Source organism: Tribolium castaneum, chromosome 2, assembly GCF_031307605.1.
Source record: "Tribolium castaneum strain GA2 chromosome 2, icTriCast1.1, whole genome shotgun sequence".
In the NCBI taxonomy this organism is placed as follows: domain Eukaryota; kingdom Metazoa; phylum Arthropoda; class Insecta; order Coleoptera; family Tenebrionidae; genus Tribolium; species Tribolium castaneum.
In genome coordinates this window covers 17284047-17297055 of record NC_087395.1, presented here as the reverse complement: position 1 = coordinate 17297055, position 13009 = coordinate 17284047, and the positions used below count along the sequence as shown (strand labels likewise).

The 13009-nt window shown below is 31.4% G+C and overlaps 1 protein-coding gene across 4 annotated transcripts in view; it reads right to left on the bottom strand.

The window, feature by feature from the left end:
* Nucleotides 1-13009, bottom strand: part of LOC658375 (uncharacterized protein) — a 53590-nt gene that overhangs the window by 16222 nt on the left and 24359 nt on the right. For 3 of the 4 annotated variants that reach the window (XM_015983260.2, XM_064355224.1, XM_015983258.2), the window contains exon 2: nucleotides 644-910. In XM_015983260.2, the coding sequence (XP_015838746.1) occupies nucleotides 644-895 (252 nt within the window). In that variant the 5' untranslated portion in view covers nucleotides 896-910. Of the gene's footprint in view, nucleotides 1-643; nucleotides 911-11628; nucleotides 11808-13009 lie in introns of those variants that run through there. The other variant, XM_015983259.2, reaches the window with a different exon arrangement.

The following is a 13009-nucleotide window of genomic DNA, read 5'->3' as shown; positions in this document are numbered from 1 at the left end:
CAAATACAAATAAATAAAAAAATGAAATAAAAAAAATCGCAATGGTTTAAAAATAGAATTAGAATTTCAACTTTCTTATTTTTGCACTATCACAGCAAGGGTGCAGTTTGCATAACAATAAGTTTTAATGAACCATTAATAAAGCAATAAATAATTTTACCCATTGTACTATTTATTTTTTCTTCGGCATGAATTCATGCAGCGATAAAATGGATTGAAAAATGATTCAACAATGACCTGTGCTATTGTTTAATCAATTAATAATAAAATTAATAATCCACTGCTTTAACACAATGGCACGTCATGAAATAATTATAGAGTTCAATGTACAAGTGTTTATGAGAGTAACAATCAATAACATGCAATTAGGAAAAGCAGTACGTGGTGTGAACACAGTTCAAACCTGAAATAACTCTCGGAGAATTTTATTTTGATGTTTAGGAGCTATCTAGCTCCTTTGTGCTAGTCTCAGGTAAATTTCCGACCCCTCGGAGCAAAAATGGCATGAAGGTAACGCCCCAAGTATTATTCATTTTCAAAAGTTTGCCTAAATTATAACAGATTGTTCTTTTTTGATTCAATCGCCTAAATTAGAGTCTAGACTTTGCATTATCTCGGATGAAAAATTACACACTTTGCTTACCGAAGTTTCGTAGAGCTTTTTAAGCTCTTCGTAAAGCCACATTTCCACAGCCAGTCGTTTTCTGATGAGACTCATCTGATGGTGTCCGTATTTGGCAGTGAGAAACTTCTCTCTGCGCTCCTTGATCTCGCCTTTGTCCTTGAAATTGACGTGGAGGCCCGTCTTCGAGGGCGACCTTTCGGACCGGACGTCGGCCAGGATGCCGGCCGGAGTGGTGCCGTTGGTGTAGCCCCCCGTCACGCCGCATTCCATTTTGATTGGGGGTTTCTGCAAAAACAATCATTAGGAAATTTTTAGAAATGCGGTTGCAACTCGGTTTCATAACTGAGTTTTTGCGTTCGGGAGAGCCAGACGTTCTGTCTGCATTCTGCACAGCATCCGCGTATCGATTTTACGATTCCGAAGTTCTCTTCAGTTTTCAGCAGGTGATTCGGGGAAAATTACAGGAAGTCTGGCTGGAATTATGAATGAATTTCGGATTCGCATAATCGATACGAGATGTTTCACTCAAAAAAAAACCGTTATTATTTGCTGACTGACACAACCATAAATTATAATTTTCTATAATAACAATGGACGAGGATGGGGCCAGCAGTTGTGAAGGTACCTGTGCTGATTTATGATGTCGTAAAACTACCATCAAATTGCAAACAGGTCATTAACTCATTATTGGACCCATCAATTTTTTTCAGAAGAGAAACTTTCAGTCAAACTAATTCAAAAGGGACGTAGAGTCCTAAATTAAACGAAAACTACCTAATGTGGAAGAAAACAAAAACGTGCTGTGTCTCAGTGGCGGCACGTGGGTTCAAGGCACTAATCATCAGGCCAAAAAAAGTTATGTTACTTTGGGTTAAAAACTCAATTAATCTGCGAAATTTCTAATACAACAAAAAATTTCCAAGTGACACCGAAAACAAGATCTTATTTTAATTCAATAAATCCAGTGAGAAAGTATTTTTTTTGCAAAATTTGTCTAGAAACAGTCGAAAAACACGTAGATAATTAATTAGATATAATTTAAAATAATTGTCAAACGTTTTTTGACCTTATTCTGGCGTAATTTTACTCAAACAGACCAAAATTTTATGTATAAAAGTCGACAATTATTCCTACTTTTGTCTTTTATCTAGCCTTTCAGTCGTGTCTTTCAACCAAAAACTCACTTATTAAGCAAAATTTCGTCAAAAGTGACTACATTATGTAGCGAAAGTTTTTATCGCTTATTCTGAGAAATTCCATAAAAATACGTTGAAAAGTTCGTTTAAGGATGGATTTTACAATCGTCGGATAACTTTATATTGAGGATAAATTTTAAAAAATAAATTGTTGTAACAATTGTAATTATAGTAATTATACTAGAAATAACTTATCCGGAATTTATCTGACGATTGTAAATTTCCAAGTGACGTATTTTTATAGAATTTCTCAGGATAAGCAAAAAAAACTTAAAAATATAAGATCTTATTTTGATCCAGTGAGAAAATATTTTTTTTTGCAAAATTTCTCTAAACATTCAAAAATAAAACACGTAGATAATTATTGTTTAAAATAATTTTCAAAAAGTTGTATGTCCTTTTTCTAGCGTAAAAACAGACCTAGGTATTATCTAATAAGGTCGCCGATTATTACGTTTATCCTTTATCAAGCCCCTCAGTTAGGTCTTTCATCCAAAAATTCACTTATTTAGCAAAATTTCGTCAAAAAAATGACTACATTGCAGCAAAATTAAGGTTCTTTTCGCCTATTCTGAGTGATTTCATAAAAATGCGTGAAAAAGTTCTTCTGATTAAAATCTCCAATGACGTCGAAAAAACTTGTTTTGGTCCAGTAATTTTTATCTATATTATTAATTTATTAATATTATCTTAAAAAATTATTATCTATAAAAGTTGACAATTATTACTTTTGTCTTTTATCAAACCTTTTTCAGTTATGTTTCTCAATCAAAAACTCACTTATTTAGAAAAATTTCATCAAAAAATGACTACATTAGTACCTTGCAGCGAAATTGAAATTCTTTACTCCAATTCTGAGTAATTTCACAAAAATACGACAAAGTATATATCGAATTTAAGCGAAAATTGGGTAATCTTGAGCTGAAAACTTATTTGCTTTTGCAAAATTTCTTTACAATACGATGTCCATTTTCCAATTAAGATCCTAGACTAAGATTGACAATAACGTCATTTTAGTATTCCGCTAAATTTAATATAGACATCGTTTTTTTAACTAACAGTAAGTACCTAATAAAAAAAATTCTTTTGTATGTAGTTCGTTTTAAAGTGAGAAACAATTTTTTTGTCAAGCTTCCCTTAAAAAACTGGAAAAGTATGTACTTAGTTTAATTAAACATATTAATAATTATTATAAAAAATAATAACAAATAAAGACTGAAAATGACATTACTGTAGATTTTTTCGTTAAATGTTTCTATTTGTGAGTAAAAAACTCACTTACTGTGCAAAGATTCTTAAAAAATAATCAAATTTGATCGAATTTAACATTGTTCTAGCTTAATTGAACCAATTGAGTAGCTCACTTTATGGCGAGATACAGATAATAATCACTCTTTTCGCAAAATTTCATTAAAAGAGCACATTTTTATAATAAACATTCATTTTATTCGCGCAACTATCTTTAAACAGACACAGAAATAATTCATGAAAAATTACCTTACTCTTGGCTTTTTCAATCGTTTTACTACGTATACGTCTTTAGAGTCAGAAACTCACTAGAACAGACCCAAAAATCAAAACCGAAAATCGAAAACCTCATTATTTTGACCTTTTTTGTATAAGATTTATCAGCGAAAGAAGACCAGATTCCATTAATTTACTTTTTCAGCATTTTAGCAATGTTTTCAGAAAAAAATTCACTTACTTCGCGGGGACAAATCGAATGAGTTATTATTTTTGCCTCATTTGACGAAAATGTCGTCAAAAATGTTACTATAAAGATGTAGCATAGTTTAGAACGAGAAAAACACAACTGCTTTTGAAAATTATATTATTTTATGATTTATTTATGGAATGATTTAATGTTTTGAAGATGGGATTTCGATCTAAATGGTGTTACACATAAGGTTAATTAAATATAAAATGGAAAGGTAAACAATATTTTTATATTTTTAATGTTAAAACATTTTATTAGAATTTAATAATAAGTAGATAATATTACATTAAAGAAAAGTGTACTTCACCTATTTTATCTATATCTTTCCTGAAATCGTGTTTTTCGGTAAATTTTGTTAGAATTTCCTTTTTTTAGTACAATAATTGGCACCTAATTTGGCAAGGGAAAATTCCCTAGCCCACACTTTAGAAAATTTCCATTAATTGAACCGTGTGTCAATGGAACATAATTGACAATAACAACTCCACTACTCTATAAAAATAATAACAGCCATCTAATAATAGTTCCCGTGATTGTTTAACAGCACAACGCCTCTGCATAAAAATAAAACTCGGATGTAATCAAGTCAAAAAGAGGAGGGCAAGTCAAGTATCGAATTACAAACGAATCGTAATTTATTTCCCATTTTGTTAACTTATCTTTTACCGATATGGAGAGCTAAATAAATAATTTGTGTGAGATAGGGAACGGAACACACTAAAAAAGTAATCTTTATAGATGGTAAATCCGAGCTTGATGGTGATTAATGATGCCCACAGTGTCGTCAGTCGATATCAGCTACTTCGTTTCAGTTTTACACCGAAACGTGAGCTGATTTGGCAGGAGTTTTCAATAAGGGTGGACACTGAATGTCAATTTTCGAAATTTTGTTGCATGTACGTCCGTTGGAATGTGTAAAAAAAACAAATTGGGATAGAAATCAGTGGTGTTACACTTCAAATTTGGCGAAGAGTCAAATAAATTGGTCAAAAAATGTTTCCATTTTTCGTCAACTAACTGCGCTTAGAAAAGGTTTAGACTGGCAGTCGTCGTCAATTCACTGTTTTTCTTAATATGAACTCCAAATTTTAAAAGAGATTTCCTTGTGAGTATAAGAATTTTACGTCTAAACACTTCAATAAACATTTTTTCCTTAACTTTAAGAAATGGTAATCAACGATGAAAGAGAGAGAAATTGAACCTTTCCTGCCAAGTTTTACGTTTATTATTAACCAGTATTTGGAAAAGTGGATTGTCTAAATAATGTTATGTACAAAATCTATGAGATTTTGAGAATTTGTCTATGCATTTGCCAAATACGTAGGTACTTGAACCCAAAATTGGGTCTAATTTTTAGCAAACTTGAACCTGTCGCTGCTTGGCCGCCTTTAGCATCTACGTGAACTTTAGATTCTGTATCAAATTATGAAGATATTGGAATTCACGATTTTGTTACGTTTTTCACACGAGAAGACCTTCAATATCATTATTCGGGCAATTTAAAAAGACGACGGGAAATATGAAGTGTTCTTGATGACCAATTTTTGGGACGAGATGTTTAACTAAAAATTGTGACTGAAAGAAAAGCATTTTTAGCATTGATGTATGTTATAAGTTATGTATTTAATATTAAAATAAATATCGAAAAATTTCGGAAATGTGAACATTAATATTTGTAGGTATATTTATATATATATACGTTTCCTACGTCCCTGGTTAAATTTGACGTAAAATTATGTCATTATATGCATTTCGGAAATAAAATTAACTAGACGCCCTCTGGTGATGACTTTTGAACTATGTCGAAAACAGTAAAGAAATTTTCGTAATGCCACATTTAACTGACATTTAATGAATTGTTCAACAATTTTGCGTGTATAGTGTTAATTACTTACAATAGAAAGAATTACTTTAAAGGTACGTGGTGGTAAATACTAGCGTTGACTTTGGTTCTGTAGCTTTTCGTGGTATAAAGTGTTTATTGTTGGAACTTGAAAGTGGATAAAAAGTGAAAAATATTTAAATTTTGATTACAAAGTGTTATCAAACAGTTGTCTAATTAAAGATTATAAGTAATGGATCACAGCGAACACAAAGTTTGGCTCAAGAAACCAATAAATTAGTGAAAGTGTTATGAATTTTAGGTTAGAATTTTCCACTGAAAAAATCATGAAATGCTGCGGTAAATCTACAAAACTACAATAAAGATTAACAACTGCTGATACATTTAAACGTAAATTATGCCAAAAGGTAGGCTTTTCAATGTTTTTGTAATAATTTTCCAATAAAGAAAGTGAACCAAACAGTCATTCGTTATTCGCGTTTTCCTCGTCATCTCTCATTTGTCAACATAAGTTTCTTGCATCAAAGATGCAATAATCATTCCGCATAGGCAATGTAATAATTGTGAAGCCCCAAAATTCGTACAACGCTCAAAATATCCAAATAAACATTTTCCCGCCATTTATGGTTACTGTTTTCGACCTAGCTCAGTGGCGCCCCCAACGGTATCTTTACTTCCGAATAACCTTGAAATTATTTTCGACATGAACCTCTGACATAAGTTACTAACAAAAATTTTAATAAAAAAGGATAAAAATAAATACTACTTTATCCACATAATACAAAATTGGCTCGAGAGACGCTACAACACTATTTTGTAACTTGGCAATGCTAATAATTCAAATCGAAACGTTTCCTCAACAATCAGAGTCATAAATTACGATTAAAACTTACAAATAATCTCCTCTGTTGGCATTTTTATCAATTTGTAGACACATATTGCTGTAATACGTTATTTTGTCAATAAAAAACTGTTCAATGGTGGTCTTAATTACCATCCACGGAAACACATCATCAAGAAAACATCTTTTAACAAGTCTCAGCATTTCGTCATAAAACCAATTTGCAATTAAATATTTACTAGGAAAAAATCGCTTCAGAATTAATTTCTATTTTGAGTGACAAGGGATGCAACATTAAATTTTCATAACCCCAATCCTAACCCAAATTATAAATAATTTTCGTCAAAAAATAAATCCGTGTTTTTGAAGAATAATAAACTCCCAGTTTGTACGTTGAGTAAACGAAGTTCATATTTTTCACACAATCTGCTTCATTACTTTGGTAGAAACACAAACTGTGCATGTGGCTTTTTATTGCTTCATTTACAAAGAAATTTAATTTTTGATTAAACCACCCACATGTATAAACTTTCCGTTAGATTATGATCGATTTTTCAATCTTTCCGAGCTTTGTTCTTAATTAATTAGGCTTGAAACGTCCCCAGTCTGTAGTATATATTTAATAAAACACAGTCATCTCCTCGTATGATAAACTGATGGATGTCGTTCCTGTGATAAGAGCCACCAATCCTCCAGCCAAGAGTCGAGTATAATGACCCATCTGTTTACACAGCGAGCGTCCCTGGTGCTTATATTAAACCACTATCTCTCCTCGTCTCGCAAAATCATTAATGTTGCAATTAGACTCGTATTAGCGAATCCACACAAAATCTTATTAAACCCAGACACTCAAATTAATTAAGTACGTACCTGCTCTGAAGCCCGTTAGATATTTTTAGAGCAATTTATAGTACGAGTCCAAACAACTCACGGTTAAAATTAAATGCTCAATTAAACGCAACTTTGGGGGAAGTGTTTCCAATTTACCTCACCTCACTCTCTGACTAATCGCCGATATCAAAAATCAATTTACAACCGACATAAAACTCTGACGTCGTTTATAGCCAGACACCTGCTCCCCGAAATATTTATTTTTCATTCCTGGCACATTTCTATTGTCTTTTAGTACGACTTGCGTCAGGAATGATCTAATGTGTGTGCGAAAAATTCAGCTCGGTATATCACGCCCACGCTTTGATCTAATTCAATCTCCGGTTAACCTGACTGTTTACAACATTATAAATTATTTAAAGAGGGGAATTATTTCAGTAGTGTCACGTCAAGGACTTGATTTGCTCGTTTTTCGAAAGTTTTACGTCTCAAGTGACGACAGGAAGTTGCAGCGAAATAACAAAAATGGCCATCTCACGAACCGACAAACAGAAAACGACGATTATCTATTCATGCGTGAAAAGTGTCCTGAAAGCTTCCATTGAAAGCTCCAGACACGGCTTTACACTTTCTCGCTCAGTGAAACATTTCATATTAAAAGATACAGGGTGTATCAAAAATACGTGGTTAATTTTACCACGTCATAAAACTCTCCAAATACAACTTTTCTGGATAACGTTTAGCAAAATTCTTTTTTATAATTTTCACTGTTTTCCCCCTTTCTTTTGTGTAAAGAAGCCGGTCAGTGTTTAATAATTAGTTTGTATTCATAGCAACAATTTTCATTGTTGTTTTAAACTGTTAAAAAATTAAAATTAAAAAATTACAAATAGAAAAGGTGTTTTATTTGTTGAGTTCTGTTACCTGTTAAAATTAATACACGTATTTCTGATACACACTGTATATAGAGCTTGGAAATATATGAAAGACGAATGTAATTATTTAAACCATTTTTGCGTCTTTGTAATGTTAACGACTTTTTAATGTAAAAACTGAAACTGGCAGAGAAATATGTGCTAACAAAACTGTTTTTATTCAACAAAGAGTAACGGTGAAAAACACAAAATTCGTAATAATAGTAATTAAAGAACAAAGGTTGCAAATTTTAAACACTAATAATGTTGATAAAAATAACTGGAATTAGGTATAATCCACAAGTGAATATAAAATTAACTGGAAGTATCTAAGTGTGATTCATACAGCGGTGAGGTTATTCAACAATGATTGTCAAAATGAGAGTTGAAATAACTAATAACTTTATGATAATTATGATGGAAAAATTATTTGAAAAATTCATAGAAAAATTGGGTAAAAATTTAAAGAAAAATTCGAAGGACTATGGATTTGGAAAACAATTAGATATAGAAGTTATGGAAAAACTTTAGAGAAATCTGAAAAAACTAAAGCTGAAGGAACATCTTCTGGAACTAATTGAAAAGAAGAGAGTTGGAAAGATTAATAAGTGCGAAAAAAATTGTAAAACAAGAGTCAGAAGAAACGTTAAATTTTTTTTTGAAAATAATAAATTAGAAGAACTAAATGGAAAATTATTAGGAAAGTTTAATACAAAAGAACAGAATCAACATCAAATCTGGAAAAGATAGATAAGTAAGTATATACAGGTGTCTCAAAATTGACGAATTCCGAGTTCAGAGCCTTATAGAAAATCATTTAAATTGTCCAAATATACAGGGTGTTCCCGTTCAGCTCCCGACTTATTTACACTTTAGACACATTTCAATAAAATATTTTTGATTATACAGAGTGTTCCAAAAAGTATCACGTCAGTATAGGTAATACATTTTTTAATGGTTCAAGGATTATTGTTAATAAAATATAAAATAAAAAAAATAGAAACACTTCTAGGTCTAACAGATTATTAATTAAGTTTGACTGAGCTAAGTTGCTACAGGGTGTTTACAATGTATTTCCCAACTTTAGAGCCTTTTATTTTGCTTATTTCAAATGGCAACCCCTATTTAATTTTATAGACTGAACCAAAAGTAACGCACAGAATACTTATGTTTGTTATTAGTAATTTTTCAAAAAAATCCTCAAATCAGTCTATTTTATTTTCTTAAACACTACACTTTGACGTCACAATGACATTTATAATGTCATTCGTTTTTGAGTTGTGACGTCATTCTTAATTTTTTTAATGGCAACTGACATTTTTGTTCACTGTTTTAGATAGTACACATCTTTATCTTTCTGGTAATAAGAAAAAAAAAATTATATAATTAAGAAAAATATTTATAACGAAACATAATGAGCATTATCTTTTTGTTCGCGATATATTTTATAACTGGCAACTAATAACATGATTTTTAATTTTTTTATATTAAGCATGAAATCATTTAATATGACACCTAATCATAAAAAATAAACAAAAAACAATTACCTCTTATAAAATTAAGAAATAACGAAAAGATCAATAACTTTTATAATTTTCATTTTTTTTTCAATAATTTTCTTCTTTTTAACTTTTTGTTGCTTTATTTTTTACTTTTTTTATATTTATTAAAATGTATCAAAAACATTAGTCAAAATGTCACTTGGCATTTAAAAAAGATAAAAAAGACGTCATTACTCAAAATCGAATACGTGAGAAATGTTGTTATGGTGTCAAAATGTAACATTTAAAAAAATAAAATCGATCTGTTCAAGAATAAAAAAAATGACTCAAAACAAAGATACGAATTTTATGCGTTACTTTTGTTTCAGTCTGTATTATTCGATGCAGAACTAAAAAACAAACACTTTTTCTTATTACAAGCCTAACGCAAATCATAACACATTTGGAGGTATTTGCCAAAAACTTGTTTTGAAGGAAAAATTTCTGAATTCATATTAATATGAGCGGAAAAATGGAAAAACAAGAGTCAGAAAATATGATGGAAAAAATATTAATAGAAAAATAAATAAAAAGATTTAATAAAAAATATTTTAAAAAAATGAATAAAAAAAATAAGAATCAACTTCAGATGTGGAAAACACAAGTAAGAATATAGAATTTGTGTAAGAAATTGCAAACAAACGTAAAGGTCCTGAATTTGAAAAAGCTAGAGAAGCAAAAATTTGAGGTTTTGGAGTTGGAGGAATTTGTCCAGAAGCAGTAAAATTTAACGGTTTCAAAGGAAATGACAGAATTTTTGGAAGAGCAAATGAATCTGGAGTTGCTGATGAATTTGTGCTGACCAGCTTAAAGAAAAACGAAGAAAGAAGTAGATTTTAAGATGTTAAGACGGAAGTTTAGTGTTACAATCTCGCTAATTAAATATATCTGTTGTATCTTTTGAACGAAATAAAGTTCCGAACTTGAAGAGCCAAGTTTGTTTCTTTTTACAGAAGTTAATAGCACTGTGTCAAACATCGAAAACGACCCCCAGTTTTTTTATTTATTCACAAATTGTTGCTGTCTTGTTCCAAATACCCAAAAGTCCAGAACCAAATACCAAAATCCCACCTCGTAATTAAATTAATGATTTAAGATTTGAAACCGTCACGAGTCATTAAGATTAATGTTGAAGATAGAATCGAAACCTAATTACCAACAATTGATAGTGAAATAAATAATGTAAAACAATCTTACAACACAAAATTACGTCCAGCCTTCGACACTTAATTAACAATTTATTTTTAATTATAATTCACCAACTTTTTCTTTTTGATAAATAGTTTTGATGAACAGCCCAATTTTTCTCTCCACAGTTTTTCTCCAAGATTTATGCGTGACTCCACAACTCTCAGATCTTATCTTTGTTGAAAATGAAATATGTATAGACCTTCACCGGCAACTGAATAAGCACAGTTAGGAGTTTCTGACGTGTAATAATCATTGCGAAAAAATTCCCTCAAGTGAAATGGAGAAAAGTCCAGACAATTAGTACCGCACGTTGGGTGCTTCATTTCTTACATTAATCCCAGGGATTGTAAAGTTTTATTAGGGCCTTGGGTGGGATTACACGAACGCCAACCCTAGTCTCGACACCACTTTGCTGGCTGACCTTTCAGAAGTCACCTCTTGTCAAATTTCATTAGTTTACTTGGAAGATAATTGCGATTTTTTGATAATTGAGTGGGAGTATGAAATTACACGATTTCGTGACATTTTATTTTTTAAATGCCAGAAATATCATATTGCGGTGCCAAAATATCGATTCTCGCGAAATTTATAAATACGCTGGCTTGGAACCAGTTCCGGATTTTCCTCACTTTTAGAGCACGCGCCCAAATTATAATAATTATGGAAAAAGTTTCACTAAATTAGTCATTCGTCTGATTACCAAAAAAGTAAAAGTAATTATTCAAAATTTCGGCTTATAATTGCATCGAATCCACCAAAGTGTAACGCATAACAATCGCCAATTATCCTCCGCAGGATTGCGATTAATTTAAGACAAGGCGCCTTTTCCACCTTCGATCAATACCAAATTCAATCAGACCCGCGATTTGATTATCAATGGACCATTGAGGATCAATGAAACCGCATCGCTTTCGAAAAAATCCACTCACATTTTTTTTCTCACACTGGATGAATGATAATCCCGAAAGGACAAAGGCACCGCCCGATCTGCACACCCTTCTCGTCAAAATCACCAACACTAACACATAAAATGTTCAATAAAGGTACGAACACTAAAAATCCACGCAAACCCCACGAACGACTGCGTTCGAATGCGATGATGCGGCTAGTTGGGACGAAACCGGTCGTTGCTTTTCGGTTTATTTCGGTACAGTATTCCTGTTCCTGCTGCTTCGCGAGCTTGCTGCAGGAATTTCTCGCGGTATAGTGGTGGATGATTGTCTGAAAATCTCGGCGATTGCGAAAACGTTTTTTCACTTGGAAATTAAATTGGATGCCTCACAATTGAAATGAAAAATTTATAGTAAAAACAATCGTTTACGGTATAGACAAGCGCAATAAAACACTCACAAAGTTAATTAAAAGTTTCTAGACGGGAATAATTTGTCTTCTGTTTACCCCAATAAAACGTCTAATTTTATTAGGATTAAGGCGGAAATTATAATGTAGAATGTAGTCTTCCATCCGTTTCTTAATCAATCATTTCTCTGCTTATGACTTATGATTATGAGTGAACAATTATCACTTACGTAGCAAATGAATAAATTAACACGGAAATGTTAATGGCCTTTAATTTCGCAAATTCTGATTGTACTATTAACATCACAATACAGACAAATCCAAGGACGGTATTGTGAAGCCTACTTGACGAAAATTTAAAAACTGTCGTAAGACTTTTAATTACAAATTATCTAAATAAATATACTCGGGGTTAAAGAAGGCGTATGCAGTGTGGAATTTTTAACTGGAATAAAATTCATAACTTTGCTTAAGACGATTTTGGTGAAAATTCCCGAAAAAGGTCAGTTTTTATTTTTCCTGGCCTACTATTTGGTGCATATTGTTTTTGTTTATTTGTTGTCAGAAATGCATAGCCACCTCCTAACTTCTTTTTTCAAATGTAATGGTATGTCAAGTAACACCTCGTATGAAAGCCCTTTTCGCAAGCAATACAATGCACTATTTGTTTTTTGAATTTTTTCAAAGCCAACGTGATAAAAAAATAAAAACTAATTTTATAAGTTAAACATTATCTCATGCAACAATTAATGGGCACCGTTCCTTTCCTGGAAAATAACGTAACGATAGTAGCATGAATTCCTAACATTTTGCAACATTTCTAGTGTGATTTGCCTAGTTTCAATTTTTAAAAATTGGTTTTTATTTTTTTCTCGGGTAGGCTTTGGAAATATTCAGAAAACAAAGAATGCGTTGTATTCCTTGAAAGGTGCTCTTTCATATAAAGTAACACTTGACATACCGTTACATTTGAAAAAAAAGTTGGAGTTTTTAACCATTTTTCTTTGAATT